The 16,370-nt window shown below is 33.5% G+C and overlaps 1 protein-coding gene across 1 annotated transcript; it reads right to left on the reverse strand.

The window, feature by feature from the left end:
- Positions 1-15,146: 15,146 nt before the first annotated feature.
- On the reverse strand, positions 15,147-15,470 carry LOC148570727 (uncharacterized). Its single transcript, XM_088510263.1, has one exon. It carries the CDS (start codon positions 15,403-15,405, stop codon positions 15,175-15,177), a length of 231 nt encoding a protein of 76 aa, XP_088366389.1. The 5' UTR covers positions 15,406-15,470; the 3' UTR covers positions 15,147-15,174.
- Between the last annotated feature and the right edge of the window lie 900 nt (positions 15,471-16,370).

Genomic DNA, 16,370 nt, shown 5'->3' on the forward strand with positions numbered 1-16,370 from the left:
AAATTTTATGAACCCTAGATAATGTATATGTGTAATTAGTTATGTTAGTGTTGTTGGGTGTATTTGGAGAACTTAGAACAAGGTGTTGGTAGCTAAAGCTTATTGATGATGATTAAGAGCTTTGGATGCTTAAGTTATGATGTGTTTGGGTGTGAACCGCCGTCATTAAGGTACAGTTTAATACCGTGTAGTGTGATGAGAATTCCTAAGCTAGATGCCCCTAGGATTAGGTTTAGATTATGTAAATAGTTGGTATTAATATGTATAGTTGATATGTTGTGTAAATTAATGATTGGGTTGAGAATTCTGTGAATTTGCATGTTTGGTGTGTTGAAAAATTTGATAAATTGGATAATAATTATTGGTTTGTGGAATATGCATTGAAATTGTGAATTTGGGCCGAAGGCCGTGGATTTTGGGCCGGAGGCCGGAAAAAGGTAAGGATGGTAAGTGATGATTGAATTGTGTGATAATGTATGAGAATTTGATTGATTGAAGATGCGTGAGCATCTTATACCCTTTTTCATAGCATTTTCTAGTTGTTTTTAGTTATATTTTATCAAGTTTTACTATGTTTTAGTGCAAAATTTATCTTTGGATGCTACTTTGAGTTTTTGTATTATTTTTATAGTTTTAGATAGATTTTGGGCGAATTTGGCAGAGTCTTGCTTAGAGATGAAGAGAGGATAACAAATGTTGTCAATCCTGACCTCCTTGCATTCCAACGCGCATATCTTGAGCCAGAGATGTAAATTCGGTAAAATTAGTGAATAAGTAATCAATAAATTAACTTTTAATAAAGGAGATTAAAAATGTAAATTTTATAGTAAAATAAGATAGAGCTAATTAAAACAAGAATTTTGACACTAATTTTAAAGAATTTGGCCCAAAATTGAGCTGAAAGGGCCGAACCGGATCCGAATCGGGCCGATGGGCCAACCAACTCACTTCTCTCTCTTCTGCATGCAAGAATGTAGAAGCACAGCCAAGGGAAGGGAGAAGAACGAAGGTGAGACTCCAACCCTCACTTCCATATTCAATCCTCCGTAACTTTTAATCTGAAGCTCTGATTGAACGGAAGTATGACCCTTTTTTCTACATGAGTTCTTGCGAGTCCTTAAAAGGATAGTATTGAACTACAGCTTGAGAATACATCTCCTAAACTGCAAATTATCTGGACTAATTTGGATATGTGACATAAAATCCTGTTAACTTTGGGTAATTGAGGTTTTTGTGGCGCTAAACTAGAATACTGATCTTCACCCTCGTTTGAATTGAATGATCACTGACCCTGACTTTTAATGAGAATCAGAGGAGATTAAATTGCTAAGGAATTGGAGTTTAATTATTTACAGTTTGCCATGGAATGAATCATTCATTGTTAAATTATTTAGTAAGAATTATTAATCCGGAAAGATAAACATCTCCAAGACCTTAACTACTTCCATATATTATCTCTCTACCAATCTTTAATTGCTTTTCTTTACTTTCTTGTTTTATGCGCCTACAACAACAACAACTCTCTTTACTTTTTGCCTGATTAAGTCCAACAAAATAACTATTGCTTGCTCAATCCAATAATTCTCGTGGGATCGACCCTCACTCACCTGAAGTATTACTTGGACGACCCGGTGCACTTACCGGTGAAGTTGTGCGAGTTTCAATTTCGCGCATCAAGTTTTTGGTGTAACACCCTAATGATTTTAAACTGAGTTAAGCTTTATTTGGGTTATATTTAGTGGCTGATATTTAAAATCTTGTGAAATTTTTTAAATAATATGAAATCTTTTTATAAAATAATTTATATGTGTAAAATATTGAATAACTAGTTTTTATTAGAATAGTTATTAGTTGAAAAATATAAGTGGATTTGGAAATAATAACGTAAAAAACGGGCTGAACTATGAAGGCATAACAATGACAAGCTTTTACTCATACCAAATAATTATAACAAGAAACATCATAGTTACAATTTTGCAATCACTCAATAAAATAAAACAAGACACACAGAAAATCCTAATTCTCTTAATTTGTATAACTATGGCTAAAACAATCGCATATTCTTCCTTCTTAAGGTAAACGCTTAATGTTTTGTATCTACGTCATCGATAGCTTGCTCCCACTAGTACACTTGTCTTTTCACTTCAACTGAGCAGTGTATTACTTTGTACTGCTTCGTTCCTGAAGATGGTACGGAGAGAGGGATGAGAAACAAAAGTTTCTCAGTAGTTTATCTATATGGTGTCATCGTATCCATCCCCAGCCACTCCGAGTTTTAAAATAAAAATAGTGATAATGCAATGTTGTTCAATTATTATTTTCAAAAGTCCTTATTAGTCAGAGTGGTGTGACTTTTAGATGCTTCTCATTTACTTATGTTATGACATGTGTGATGCATACAAAATGCCTATAGCATTAAAACATATAAATGTAAACTCATAAACCTTAGTATGATGTTCTCATAGACCATAAAGCAAGGCAAAATAAATAGTAAATAAGAGAAGAATAGTAACATTGCCATAGATAAGTCAAATAGAATAGATATGAATAAAATAAAGATCTTAAACAATATCATACATCATACAAAAAGGAACTTTGGAAAAGAGAAGGATCTTTGAATGCAATAATAAACATAATCATAAATAAAAAAAGATAAAAGAAGAACAATCATGATCACACTTTTCATTGCACTTTTCATTACTTTTTCTCGTAGCTTTTATGGAAGGTATTGAGCTCAAACCGGTATAAAAGGTGGGAGTCCCTTCCCTTATCGAAGGTTCTTATCCCAAACTTTTTGGCAATCACCTTCCCTTACCGAAGGATCATATCGATATCTTGTCTTTGGGGGTCACCTTCCCTTACCGAAGGATCATTCCCTCAGTTCAATTTACAATCAAGGTTATTTAGACATACACAAGAAGGAAGTTGGCAACCAAGATATATTATTATAAAATTGATGGGAGTCCCTTTTCCTTACCGAAGGTTCCCAAAAGTTTGCCGATCACCTTCCCTTACCGAAAGATCATCTCGATTATCTTGTCTTTGGGGGTCACCTTCCCTTACCGAAGGATCATTCCCTAAGTTCTTTAATGCACATAAGATTGTTATTATAATGCATAATGCGTATGAAGAAAAGTGACATCATATCATGACGTGCAATGCTAACATATATGTTCAAAAACATTTAAGATATGACATATAAAAATTAGCACAAAATCCCCTACCTCGAGTGAAGTTCCAATAGGTATTCCGATGCAAATAGATGCGGTTTGTTAGTGAAGAGAGACTTGTTCCATGGCTAGATTTTGTGTATATTAGAATATTTTGTATAGAAAAAGGGAGTAAATTGAGAAAGGAAGGATAAAATAGCTCTTAGGTATGTGCAGATTATGTTAGGAGGCATTTAGGTGAAATCTTCAATCTAAAATGTCACTTTGTGAGCCCTATAAAGTTTTCTACGTTTGGAATTTGGAAATAACTATTAGAGACAAATTTATAGAGAATTGAATTATATTTAAAAATAATCTTAAACGAAGTCAATCAGATAACCACATCTTGAGATATTCCCGAAATACGATTAGTATATCAGGCTGGCTGATAAGAGCGCGATTTTCTACTATGAACTTGTAACAGATTTGTCTACCTAATTTAATTTGAATTTGATTTTATACTGAACTTAAGGAATAGAGATAGTATTATTATCTTTTCATATAACTAAATATCATTCAAATCTAATAAATGTAGAATTAATTATGACTATATTTTCAAAGGTTGTTTATTGTCAGTTAGAGATTTACTACCACTAGTGTTTTCATATATTTAAATTTTAAATTCAAATCTTAAATCATTACCACTTTAATTAATTAATTAGTTATTAAAAAAATGACTTGATTCAAAATGTTGGGATATTACATATGGGGCTGTTGATGGGGATTGTTCGTGATTAACAAACTACCAGTTATCTTGTTGCTTAGATTATGTATCTATTTAATTTTACTTTTATCATTTTTTGACCATGTATTTTCTTGAGTTTCTAATTTTAAATATTACTTACTTTTCAATTTTTTGGAAAATTTTTATTATTAATTTTCCTTTATTTATTTTCAACTTTTAAGTTTGGTATTTTTTTAGTGTTTTTTCTTTCTTTTTTTAATTTATTTCGAAAAATTTTAAAAATTTCTTCCTCTTGAATTTTTGAAAACTTTTACATCTTTATCTTACTTTGATTTAATTTTGGTGTTTCTTTTTATCTTGTTTGTCTTCTTGAAATTTGAATTTCTGTCTTGTTTATCTTTTCTTTTTTATTTCGAATTTTTTTTGTTATATTCTTTTTATTTAATTTCAAATTTTAATTTTGGTGTCCTTTAGTAATTTTATTGGTTTAATTAATTTTTTTTTAATTTTTGAATCTTATCTTGTTTATCTTTCTTGATTTTCAATCTTTATCTTAATTATCCTTTCCTTGATTTTTGAATTTCTTTTCTAGTTATCTTATCTTTATCTTTCTTTTTTATTTTCGAATCATATCTAGTTTATTTTTCTTGATTTTCGATCTTTATCTTATTTATCCTCTCGTTGATTTTCGAATTTTGAGTTAGTTATTTTAATTTAATTTCAAATTTTGAATTTGGTGTTTCTTTAGTTTTTCTTTTTTCTTTCTTTTTGAATTTCGAAAATTTTTAAAACCCTTTTCTTTCTATTTTTTTTAAATTTTTTGAAATTTCTAGTTAATTTTTTTTATTTATTTTCGAATTTTTATAAAAAAAATAAACTTTTTCTTTCTAATTTTCGAGACTTTTAACACTAATTCCTGCATTCTTATTTTGAATTTTCTTGTTAATTGGCTACTTTATTTTAATTTTATTTCTTTTGGATATCTCATTGGGAGCTCTCTAGACCTTGACATAGAGACTCCCACTTTTTTCTGTCTCTTGTTTGTACAGGAAGACTAAAATCACTATGAATCCAATTGGAAATGCACAACCTAGAAGAACCCTGGGATCCTACACAACTCTGAATCCTTATTTCTATGGAAGTTGTATTAGTATACCTCCTATTAGAGCAGATAATTTTGAGCTCGACCCACAGTTGACCTTCCTAGTGCAACAAAATTGTCAGTTTCATGGACTCCCACAGGAATTCCCTAATAAATTCATTTCTAACTTCCTGCAAATCGGTGATACTGTAAAGACTAATGGAGTAGATCCTGAAGTCTACAGGCTGATACTTTTTTCATTTGCAGTCAGGGATCAAGCAAAGGATTGGCTTCACGCCCAGTTCAAGGAGAGTTTGAACACTTGCGATAAGGTTGTTAACAAGTTCCTAAACAGGTTCTTTCCCTCGCGGAGGTTGACTAAGCTAACGACAAATATTCAGACCTTCAGGTAGAAAGAGAGCGAGTCCCTCTATGATGCTAGGAGGAGGTACAAGCTGATGCTCAGGAGATGCCCTCCCGATATATTCTCAAATTGGATCAAGATAGACATCTTCTATGAAGGTCTCTCTGAGATGGCCAAGAGGTCATTGGATCACTTTGTAGGTGGTTCTCTGCACATGAAAAAGACACCCAAAGAGGCAGATGAGCTCATTGAGATGGTTGCCAATAACCAATACTTATACTCATATGAGATGACTCCAGTTAGGAAGGAAGCTCAAGAACTGGAGACTATAGATACGATCCTTCCTCAGAACGTACTTATGTTGAAATAAATAAGTCTTCTCACTCAACAATTGAGTAGCATGCAGAGTCAAGTTACTGAGTTTTATAGTGCTCCTCCAGATACTCCTTGTGATATGAGTGGCAACTTCCCTCAAGGTGAAACTCACAACTATGGCCAGTGGACACCTGAGCAGGTTAATTACATAGAAAATTCCTCCAGAAATCCCTACGATGCCCTTTATTCTTAGACTTTTAATCAAGGGTGGAGGAATCACTCGAACAGAAGGGAAGTTGAACGCCAGGAGGGGGCAGAGGGGAAGTTGAACACCCAGGAGGAGGCAAAGATTAAATTGAAGCATATAAAATTTTTATTTATTTTTCGATTACTAAAGCTTTAAATCATAAATAGGATAATACCCAATTAATATAAAAATCTCTGAAAATATACTCTTAAATAAATATAATAAATCATAAATAACTTATTATTAAATTTCCAAAAATCTAGGGTCTTAGATCTGAGTGTCAAAGTTCTAGGATTACCTCTAGCTTTTCCGGGATCTTTTATAATAACTATGCAGGCACCTTTACCATGCTGAGAATTCCCGGTTCTCATTATATACATGTATTATTTTTCAGATGTAGGTTGGAAGGCACCTCACTGAGCGTCTGGAGACATGCAAGAAGCTAAAAACTATATTTGGGTTTAGCATTCTGGTTGTACTTCTATATATGTATGTTCATAGTTGTTCTTCGCACCTTGCATTTTGTATTTTGTCCCTCCTAAAGGTTGATTTCGGAGAAACAGATTTTGTATTTTTGTCCTTTGGTTATAGTCGGGTCTTATATATATGTATATGTATACTCTGGCAGGCCTTTGCTTCGCAGATCGAGTCTAGAGCTTGTTATTTGTATATTTTGAAAGTCTGGTTTTATATATTATCCTTTTCTATTCAATTTTAATGACCTTCCTGCGTTGACTCGATCGAGAGTGATGTGTTTTCTGTTGGTGTTTCGTGTAACCTTTTCTTTCAAGGCTCCTAGTTAAACTTCCTTTCATATATAAGTATTTTTATTTTTATTTTTAGAGGTCGTAGCGCCTCGCCACCTATGACGCATGCCTGTTCTGCTGGCTATGAGCTAACATGTCGGTTACTTTGCCAGAACCCAACACCCCCGGTAACTAACCCAGATATCGTCTCTCTGATATGCATCCACACTCTTGGGATATAATGTTCGTCATACTCTCAAGATATAGTGCCCGCCACACTCATGGGATATAGTGCCCTCCGCATTTTTTGGGATAAAGTGTTCCCACAATCTTGGGATATAGCGCCTGCCACGCTCTTGGGATATAGTGTCTACCACACTCATAGGATATAGTGTCTGACACACTTCCCAGGGTAAAGTGCTCCCACACTCTTGGAATATAGTGTCCGTCACACTTTACAATAGAGAGAAAAATGATGCAACATAGTAGAACAAATTATACACAATCAATATGCCCATCTTTAACATACTCAATAATTTAATATCAGTCAATCATCATTAGTACAGCTGTCGTTCATTTCATATTCAGCATTTCCACACTTCTCAAACATAAATCATCACTTCATCATCTTCCTTTACTACCAAGTTACTCCCCTCTTCAGGTTTACCCCTTTCCCTATGGTTAGGAACTAAATTTGGGACCTTAAATGGTAATTATAGAGGTTTAGAAGTTAGAAAATAGGTTTAATTGATAAAATATAACTTTTCCAAAATAGGGTTTCCAATCGTACGCGGAGGTGTACTTTACCCATCTCGCATATGCGACCCTTATCCATGTACGCGTGCCCCTTGGAGAGGGTAGCCGTCTCACGTCGGTGGTACGGCCCGCATACGCGAACCTGTAAATCCTCCTATTCCGCGTAGCGCATGCACACTCCTACATACGTGGGACATCTGAGTAGAGCTCAGGGTCCGCGTTGCGTGTGTGTTTGCGTAGGCATGCCCATCAAAAGTTGTAAAAAGCTGTTAAGTTCTACAGAAATCGTTTTTGCAAACTAAACTTTCGACGCGCATAACTTTTTCATTAAAAATTATTTTTTAGTCCTTTCTTGCGCCTGAGGGAGAGAGAGATTGACGGAGGTGTTGTCTGGTCCACGATTGTTGCCCCACCTTGTAGTCATCGTCAAGGTCTTCCATTGCCATTGTGGCACCGTTGAGCACGAGGAAGAGAGAACCGCGGGCTAGTGATCGCTGAGAGGAGGAGTCGTGCTTTCACGCCACTATTGAAGTCAGCCTTATCATCGTCGAAACCGTCAGAAGCTGCCGCTGTCGCCGTTTGGGTCTGACCGGAGGAGAGGAGGTGGCGGTGGAGGATGTTGGCATTGCTGCATGCGAGAAAGAGAGGCTGGTACGCTATCACCGGAGCTGCAGCTGCTCGTTCTTGATTCGTTTGTTGTAGTAAGTTGTTCTGCTCCAAAAAGCCCTTTTAATTGCTGTTCTATTATATATTGCTGAGGATGTTGCAAGATTATTGCGATTGGGTTGAGTTTTTGAGGTTGCATGTAGAGATTAGAATTGCTGGGGTTGTCGCGGAATTGGAACGAAGCTGTGGTTGTGGATGCCACTATTGCGGGCCGAGAAAAAGGGATTTTGATGCGCTGTAAAGCTTTTGAGTTTCGACTATTCGAGGTAGGGGTGATTTTCTTAAACTTATTTTACTTTCAAAAATTGTTAAAAGTTGATATTAATGCGAAGAATGTATTTTTATGATTTTATATGTCTGATGGACTGAACTGAGTTGCTTTGAATAAAAGTAATTGCTTGCCTGGTTGGTTGTTATTGAAGTGGTCACTTAATAGTTATATTGGTTTCTTGATTGTATTAGAGTCATTGAGAATTAGGAGTTATTGATTTATTTTGTTAAGTTAGTGGTTGCTGAAATAATTTGAGATTTGTAAATATTTTGATATTTGAATTGGTTTTGTCGATTTATTGAAAATGATTCGAGATATGAAAATGATTTGAATTTGGAAGTGGTTTGATTTTGAATTGGTTTGATTTTGAAACTATTTAATACTGGAAATGGTTGAGAAGAGTTTGATAAATGGTTTGGTTGGAACCCGAGAAGGGTGGCAAAGTCCAAGTTTTAGGGGAGGTGCTGCCAAAACTTTTGTAAAACTTTGAGAGTTATGTATTTTAGGGTTTTTGAACGGAATTAAAGAATGGATTGTTAAAGTTAGTTTGAGACTTTTGTTTCAGTGAAAAGGAGATTTATGAAAGAGAAATGGATTTGAAATGTTTATAAAGACAGATGTTGAAATTTGAAACACCTTGGCAGTACGCAAGGGTTGTGGTTCGTCCCACTTGCTTCGGGTTAATGTTTGAGACGCCTGGATAGTACGCAAGGATTGTGGCTTAGTTCCTCTTGCTCCGGGTCAAGATTTTAAAAGATTGTAGTTTTGAATGTCAGCTTTGACCTTACAAGGATTGTGGTGGTGTATCGCTTGTCCAGTATCGCGATGGACATGGGGATCGTGGGTTTTTACTACCCACAGGTTGTGAAAATATTTGTGGGAATCGTGGTTATTTACTGTCTACGGGTGTGTGTTTTCCAATTGAAAGTCTTGCGAGAATTATGGTGGTGTACCACTCGCAATGGTGGGGATCGAGGTGGTATACCGCCCACCGATTTTCAAGAAGACGGTATCTGGGTTAACTATCGGATGTGTCGGGTTCTGGCAAAGTAACTGATAGATGAGCTCACGGCCAGTAGGATAGGCATACATCATGATGAATTTGTTTGCTTTGTTTGGGTGTGGTTAAGTGTTTTGGTTTGCCTATCTGATGAATTTTGTTTAACTGGTAACTGTGGTACTTGCTTTATCTGTTCTTTAAATGTGTTTGCCTTGTATTTGTTTGTGCTTGTCATTGATTCTATTTTGGAATTGAGTTTTGATGATGATTTGATTTGATTTGGGCCGGAGGCTAAGTTGATTTAATTTGGGCCGAAGGCCGATTTGATTTGGTTTGGGCCAGAGGTCGTGATTGGTTGGATCAGTGGTAAGTTTTAGTTAAAATAGTTTCTTAGTAACTGGTAAAATGTATGGAATGTATTTTGCGTGAAATCTTTTTTATAAGAAAAATATGAGTTTTAAATTTGGATAATGAACTGACGATCACTACGATTGAAAATAGTTTTATTTAAAATATCTTCTTACGACAATTCTTAAAAACCCTCTACCAAGAACCAGCGAGGACGATGTTCTCACCCCCTACAGACTTCTCGTTTTAGGACGGACAAGGAAGCTTGTAGAGTTTTTGCTAGGTTCTTAGATATGCTATTTCTGTTTGTATACATATGATATAGATTTTTCTCGCCTTTATTTTTACATTCTTGTAAGATGATTAGGAGTCGTGACTGTAATGACATATATGTATACAATATTTGTAAGTTGCTTGAGTAAAAAGTTTCCTATATATATATATTGTTGGTTTCAAGTAAAAGTATTTCCGTGTTTTTAATGAAAATAGCGATACGGTTTCGAGTCAAAGGCTCTTATTTATGATTAAATATATGGAAGTTGTCGTAATATTCTCGCTATCAGAGTGGCACAGCCGAAAGTGTGACATTCTAATAGTGAGGATGTTACAAAGTGAGTGGTGATGGAGGCAGCACCGATTGAGGTTTCCAATGGTTGCGAGAGAGGAATAGAAGGTTGCGAGCTGAGAGAGGGCTGATGAAGATGGGGTTTACGGGGAGAGAGGGTTGCGAGAAAGGGTTCTCAGCTGAGTGATGATGAGGGTTCGAGGGTTTAGGGTTTTTACTTCTCAATGAGGACTGTTTTGAGTGAAGGTTGTTCTGAAAAAGAAAGTTTTTTAGAAAAAAATTGGTGAGAAATTAAATTTCAAGTGGAAACTCTATTGCAACATTTTTTTTAGAGTGTCAAATAATTAAAAAATATGGGCACGCTTTAAAAATATGATCGTAGGAAAACAAACTAGTCACGCTTCAAAAGCATGCCTGATTTTCTATATGGTCACGCTTTTAAAGCGTGACAAAAAGAAGCGTGGCCAAATTACTAAACAATCGCCACCTTCATAAAAGCGTGATGATTGACCTCTTTTGGCCAAGCTTTTGAAACGTGATACAAAAAAATGTTGCTAAATCTCTAATCAATGATCACCTTCGTAAAAGCGTTGTCGTTGACCTCTTTTGGCCATGCTTTTAAAACTTCGCAAGAAAAAAGTGTGCTAACAGGCCTTTTTTTTTTGTAGTGTACTATGATAATTTTGTCCCAAAAAAGAGATGATTTGAGATAGAATAAAAGGACGGTTTTAAAAATTATTTTAATGTCAAGGGTAATTTTGAATAAAAAAAACGTTAAGAGCAAATTCAATTTTCACTCTAAATCATATATACCAAAATAATACTTATTTGTTTCCTTTAAATATATAAACACACTCTTAATTTAACTAGAGTTCTAGACTTTATTGGTTTAGTATGAAAATATATGAATTGATAATAAAATTTCTTTATTTGTTTAAATATCAGCTAAAAACAAACTGTTAAAATTTTCTAGTATCTTTTTCTTAATTTATTTAAAAATAAATAAATAAAATGAGTCAACTCTCTTAACTCGTCAAACCACATTTTCTTGGCTCGTTGAATCCGCTGCTGATTCAATTCTAATTAGAGGAACTTATATACAATGAGAACTGTTTATAATCTTAAGTAAATAATAAGCACTTGTTTTGCTTATTTGTATCTGTATATATAGAATTATGTTAATTAATAATTAGGAAACAAGTAAGGAAAATCCGAAATACGCTTTACAGGTTTGCTGTAGTTTCTTGGGAAACAAGAATAATTCATATTCTTATCAGCTTTGTCATGGTTATTGAAAAAAGTTAACAACGTCAAATCATGTTCTCCAATATTTATCTTACAGATATGGGTGAACTATATCCCTCAGCACCTCCATTCGTTTATTCCGTATGATTTTGTCCTAGACTACTCTAAAGTATGATTTTCCACTGTTGAGTGTAGTCTAGGCGGCATTCTAAATGTGCCATTCAACTTGTCTTGTTCTTCTTAGCTTTAACCCATCTTAATTTCAAAAACTTTTACTTCTTGATGTAATTTTTGAAATTAAGTTAAGCCCATCTAATTTTAATATGATTGGAACCTGTTTATGGAGAAGTTATTGAGTTCTAAGTTTTCATTTGGGCGTATGTAGTATAGAGAGGAACGGGGGTATTATTTTTAGAAGATTATTGGAGGGATTCTCCCTTATAGGCTTATAGCTGATGACGATTCTTTGATGCAGATTAGGTGATGATGAGTTGTTGCAACACATATTGTTCGTAATCTGTTTTTGTGTTTTTGTGTTTTTTTTCCCCTCAACTTTTTCTTGATTTATTGGCACTCCAAGAAGCAAACTACCATATTGTGTGATCTTTTGTCTAGGCTGAATATCATGTCTTGAGTTCAACAACTTGTGAATTACAATGGCAGCCTTATCTTCCAGCAAATGTCAAAAGAATGTCTTCTACTACCGTGATCCAGCGCACTGCTGATGCACCGTAGAGACATATTCAAGTGTTTCTTGACAACAAAGTCCAACAAAATTGGCTCAGACCCAACAAAAATTAGTTTTATTAATAGAGCGTAAATACACGTTCTAACTATACGTAAACGTTTTTGCGTTTCTCTCCTCCTTCTTCCTCTTCCTTCTTCTACTTCTTCGCATTTTTTCTCTTCTTCCTTCGCATTCTTCTTCCTTCTTTTTCGTGTTCCCCCACCTTTTTCTTCGTGTTCCTTATTCTTGATTTTATTCCTTTCAAGAAAGTAAGTAGTCAAGAATAATTTTGAGAAAATGAGATAAGAAGGAGAAGATGAAAAAAAAAAAAAGATGAAAAACAAGAAGAAGATGAAATGAAAGATGAGGAGGAGAAATTCAAGTGAAACGAAACCAAATGAACTTAAATTAAACTAAGAAATGAAGAAATTTCTTAATAAAGAATAAAAATTTTGGTCAATACTTAACAGCAATATTAAGTGAATCTCAGTTAATTTATAAATAAACTGAAATTAATTCAGATTTGAACAAAAACTAACTAAACAACCACACATGAATTAGTTCAGCAAATTCAAGCAAAACAAAAAACTAAATGAACTTAAATTAAACTAAGAAATGAACCAAAATTTCTTAAGGAATAAAAAATTTAATCAATACTTAATAGTAGCATCAAGTGAACCTTAATTAATTCACAAATGAATCGAAATTAGTTCAGATTTAAACAAAAACTAACTAAAACACCACACATGAACAAGTTTAGCAAATTCAAGACAAATGAAACTAAATGAACCTAAATTAAACTAAGAAATTAACTGAAATTTCTTAAGGAATAAAAAATTTGGTCAATACTTAATAGCATCGTCAAGTGAACTTCAGTTAATTGACAAATGAACTGAAATTAGTTCAGATTTGAATAAGTAGTAAAAAAAATTCAATTATCAACAAAAATACATCGAATTCATTTCTGGATCCAAATGAACCTCAAATAACCTAAGAAATGAACCAAAATTATTTAATAATGACACCAGAAAAAATCAGAACCAATAAAGATGTTAGCAAAATATTGGTGTTGTTGGTGATGACGATAATGAAAGAGAAAGATAATGAAAAAGAAAAAGAAGATGCAGCATCAGGAGAAGAAGAAGAAGGAAGAGGAGGAGGAGAGAAGAAGAAGAACCTACGTGTGCGAATTTAATGCGCGCGTGAATTTAAAATACTTGATTGGACTTGGTTAGGGTTATGACTTATATATTGAGATTTATTCTAATTATAGAAATTATCATAATCTTAATCCGAACCAATGTAGGATCTAGTTTATTGGTTTTTCGATCGAACCGATCGGTTTAATCTATTCAAATTTGATAACTAGAGTGATTAACTTCTAATTTTAGTAATAATTTTCTATTCACTTTACCACTTTAGTAATAATTTTCTTACTTTAGAAGATCTTGATTCAATAATTAAATGAGAAAAGAAAAATAAAATAATAAAAAAAAAAAACTACATCTAATTTGGATTAATTATCTGCACGTCAGATTCTACATGCTAAATTCGTTGAAATTCAATGAGTCCTAATGCGTTGTGGCGCGAGACTCTATCCAAGTCACACAAGAAACTGCATTTCTAATCAAAGATCCTTTTTTGCTAGCATTCTTCATTTGAACTCTTCGAAGAGGGAGTTCTCCTCCTTACCAATAGCGCTCCTTCGAAGTAGGTTGTATGAATATTGTATATATTTAAATAAAAATAATTTTTTTAAAAAAAGTTGATTATACATTACTATCAGATTTATAAAAGAAAAAATTCGATGGTAATTAATTATTTTAATTTTTAAAATTTAAATTTAACTAATTATTATAGGCGAATTTATTGGAAAAAAAATCCGATGATACACCTAGTTAAATTGGTGAATCCTAACTGTTGTTATTGTCAGATTATAAAATTCAAAGATAATGTTTATCTGTTGAAGATTTTTTTGGGAGATGGAGTTCGACAATAAAAGTAATTACAGTCAAATTTTATATAAGAATCCAACGCTAGCTAAATCCGGTGATTATGATTGAATTTTGTGTAGTGACATGAACGGTAAAGTGCAGGTTGGATGACCATATTTATTTAACATGATTCCTACCACCAATATTAACGCATCACAACAAGTTCATTCTCATTTGAAAATTATATTTTGACAAATCCAATTTAAAGTGCTTTGAAATTAGTTTCAAATTTTTTATTTTTAAAAAGATTTGGTTGTAAACTTGTAATTCAATTGATTTGAGCTTTAAGAAATAAAAAGACTAATAATATGTTTTTTGATATTAACTTAAAGAGAAGAGTTTAGATATGGAGGTGGTGGTGATGACCCAAAAGAGGAATGCTAAGGGGCAGCAATTTTGGTGTTTTGTAACATTAATTGGCCATCAATAGTGTTTTTAATGGTGTGAGATTACATCTAATGGTGGGAGATCACTCACTTTTGTTTTGATGGTTAAGTGCTGGCCAGAAAACACAAAAGTTGCTGGTCCATAAACTTTTCCTTTCAGATATAATAACTGATTCACAATTCAATTTATTTCAGTTCAATGAATTCGAATGAATTTAATTCCCAAAGTTTCTCTTCCTGAAAATGCTTAATGCACCCTTATAGTATATGTTATTTTGTATATCCCTTAATTTTCTTGACAGATACAATTATCAAACGAATATATGGTCGTTTAGTTCGTGTGGCCGGTGTTAGCAGACAAGAAGCAAAGAAATAACAGTTAAAAAGAAAAAGAAAAAAAGAAAGAAAAGAAGACTAGTGATAATAACGAATCATGCTATTGTTATTAGTGGCCACATTTGGTAAATTGGAAGACATACAGAGATTAGATAATGAGAAAGGCGAAGTGGATTAGGAACCAATAATCAAAAAACGTTTATTGTGAAAAGGGAGAGTATTATCGTGAAGACTCAAGATGCAAATTGGCTGTGAGATGGAGTTACTCGAGTGGCATAGTATTTACTGATGAATTCTGAGGCTTTTCTGTCGATGCCGGGCTCTGCAACCCAATGGGCTCTGTCTTCGTCGCTTGTAAAGATTCTTGCGCCGCCATTTTCATCGTCGTAAGCAGCGTTTCCACTTGAGAAACAAGCCTTTAATACACTGCAAAATGACCAAGATGATGATCTCTTAGCTCCCATTGTGTTACTATTATGCTGCCTTCTTCTCAAAACACACTCACAAGTCACAACCGTTTGTTACTAGTTCTTGCTTTCGCAGCAGGGATATGTTTATATAACTGCTTGTGAGTAGCATGCAAATACAATCACGCTCTATGTATTTATAGGGTGCATTTGAAACCATGGATAAGATAGTAATATAGTATAGAAAAGTGACATAAAGACGTTAGTGTTAATTTTGGGTTCTTTTCTTTTCTTTTTTGCTTTAGAATGTACATAATGACACATTAATTCTGTATATTTATTTTTGCATAAAGGAAAAAAGGGGGGAGTGTTTACGTATGGATAAAGATTCCTTCTAAATCTAGAGCACTAACTAATGGGAAACATTATATCAACATATTATCATGGTTGTAAAACTAGAAGCAGCACAATATGAATTATCTTCTCGATCAATTTTCATCCTCTAATTTTGAAAAGACCAGTGACGATTCTCCTCTAGGTGAAATGATATCATACACTGCTAGAAACATTAATTTAATCTGCTTCTTTATCTTCACTTTGTTTCCTACATGCTAGATGCCTTTCCAAAGAGATGCCTTTTTGTTGAAATTAGTTATTATTAGTCTTTACATATATTCCATTTAATTTTACTTCCACTTCCTGGACTAAAAAATAAATAAATAAATAAAAATAAAAAATTTACTCCTGTTAGAACCCATATATAGATTAACAAAAATATTATATATTATATACATACTAAAGTCAGTCACTATGTATTTGTATAGAGAAAGTATGGGAAACCAATCTAATTACTGTACAATGTGTACAATCAGAATATTTTTGTAACTAATATCAAATAATAATTATATTAATTAATTTTTATTTATTTCCAATTTAAAATACTGGACAAATAAGGATTCAAAACACTAATCACAGCATAACTGCCTCCCTCTCTCCCGTGTGAACAGAATTGCTTCTCTCCC

The sequence above is a fragment of the Arachis ipaensis genome, chromosome B3 (assembly GCF_059453495.1).
Source record: "Arachis ipaensis isolate K30076 ecotype BB chromosome B3, ASM5945349v1, whole genome shotgun sequence".
Classification (NCBI taxonomy): domain Eukaryota; kingdom Viridiplantae; phylum Streptophyta; class Magnoliopsida; order Fabales; family Fabaceae; genus Arachis; species Arachis ipaensis.

Bases quoted from the DNA above. Each gene is read 5' to 3' on its own strand.
- LOC148570727 (XM_088510263.1), bottom strand. From the start codon at position 15,405: ATGGGAGCTAAGAGATCATCATCTTGGTCATTTTGCAGTGTATTAAAG.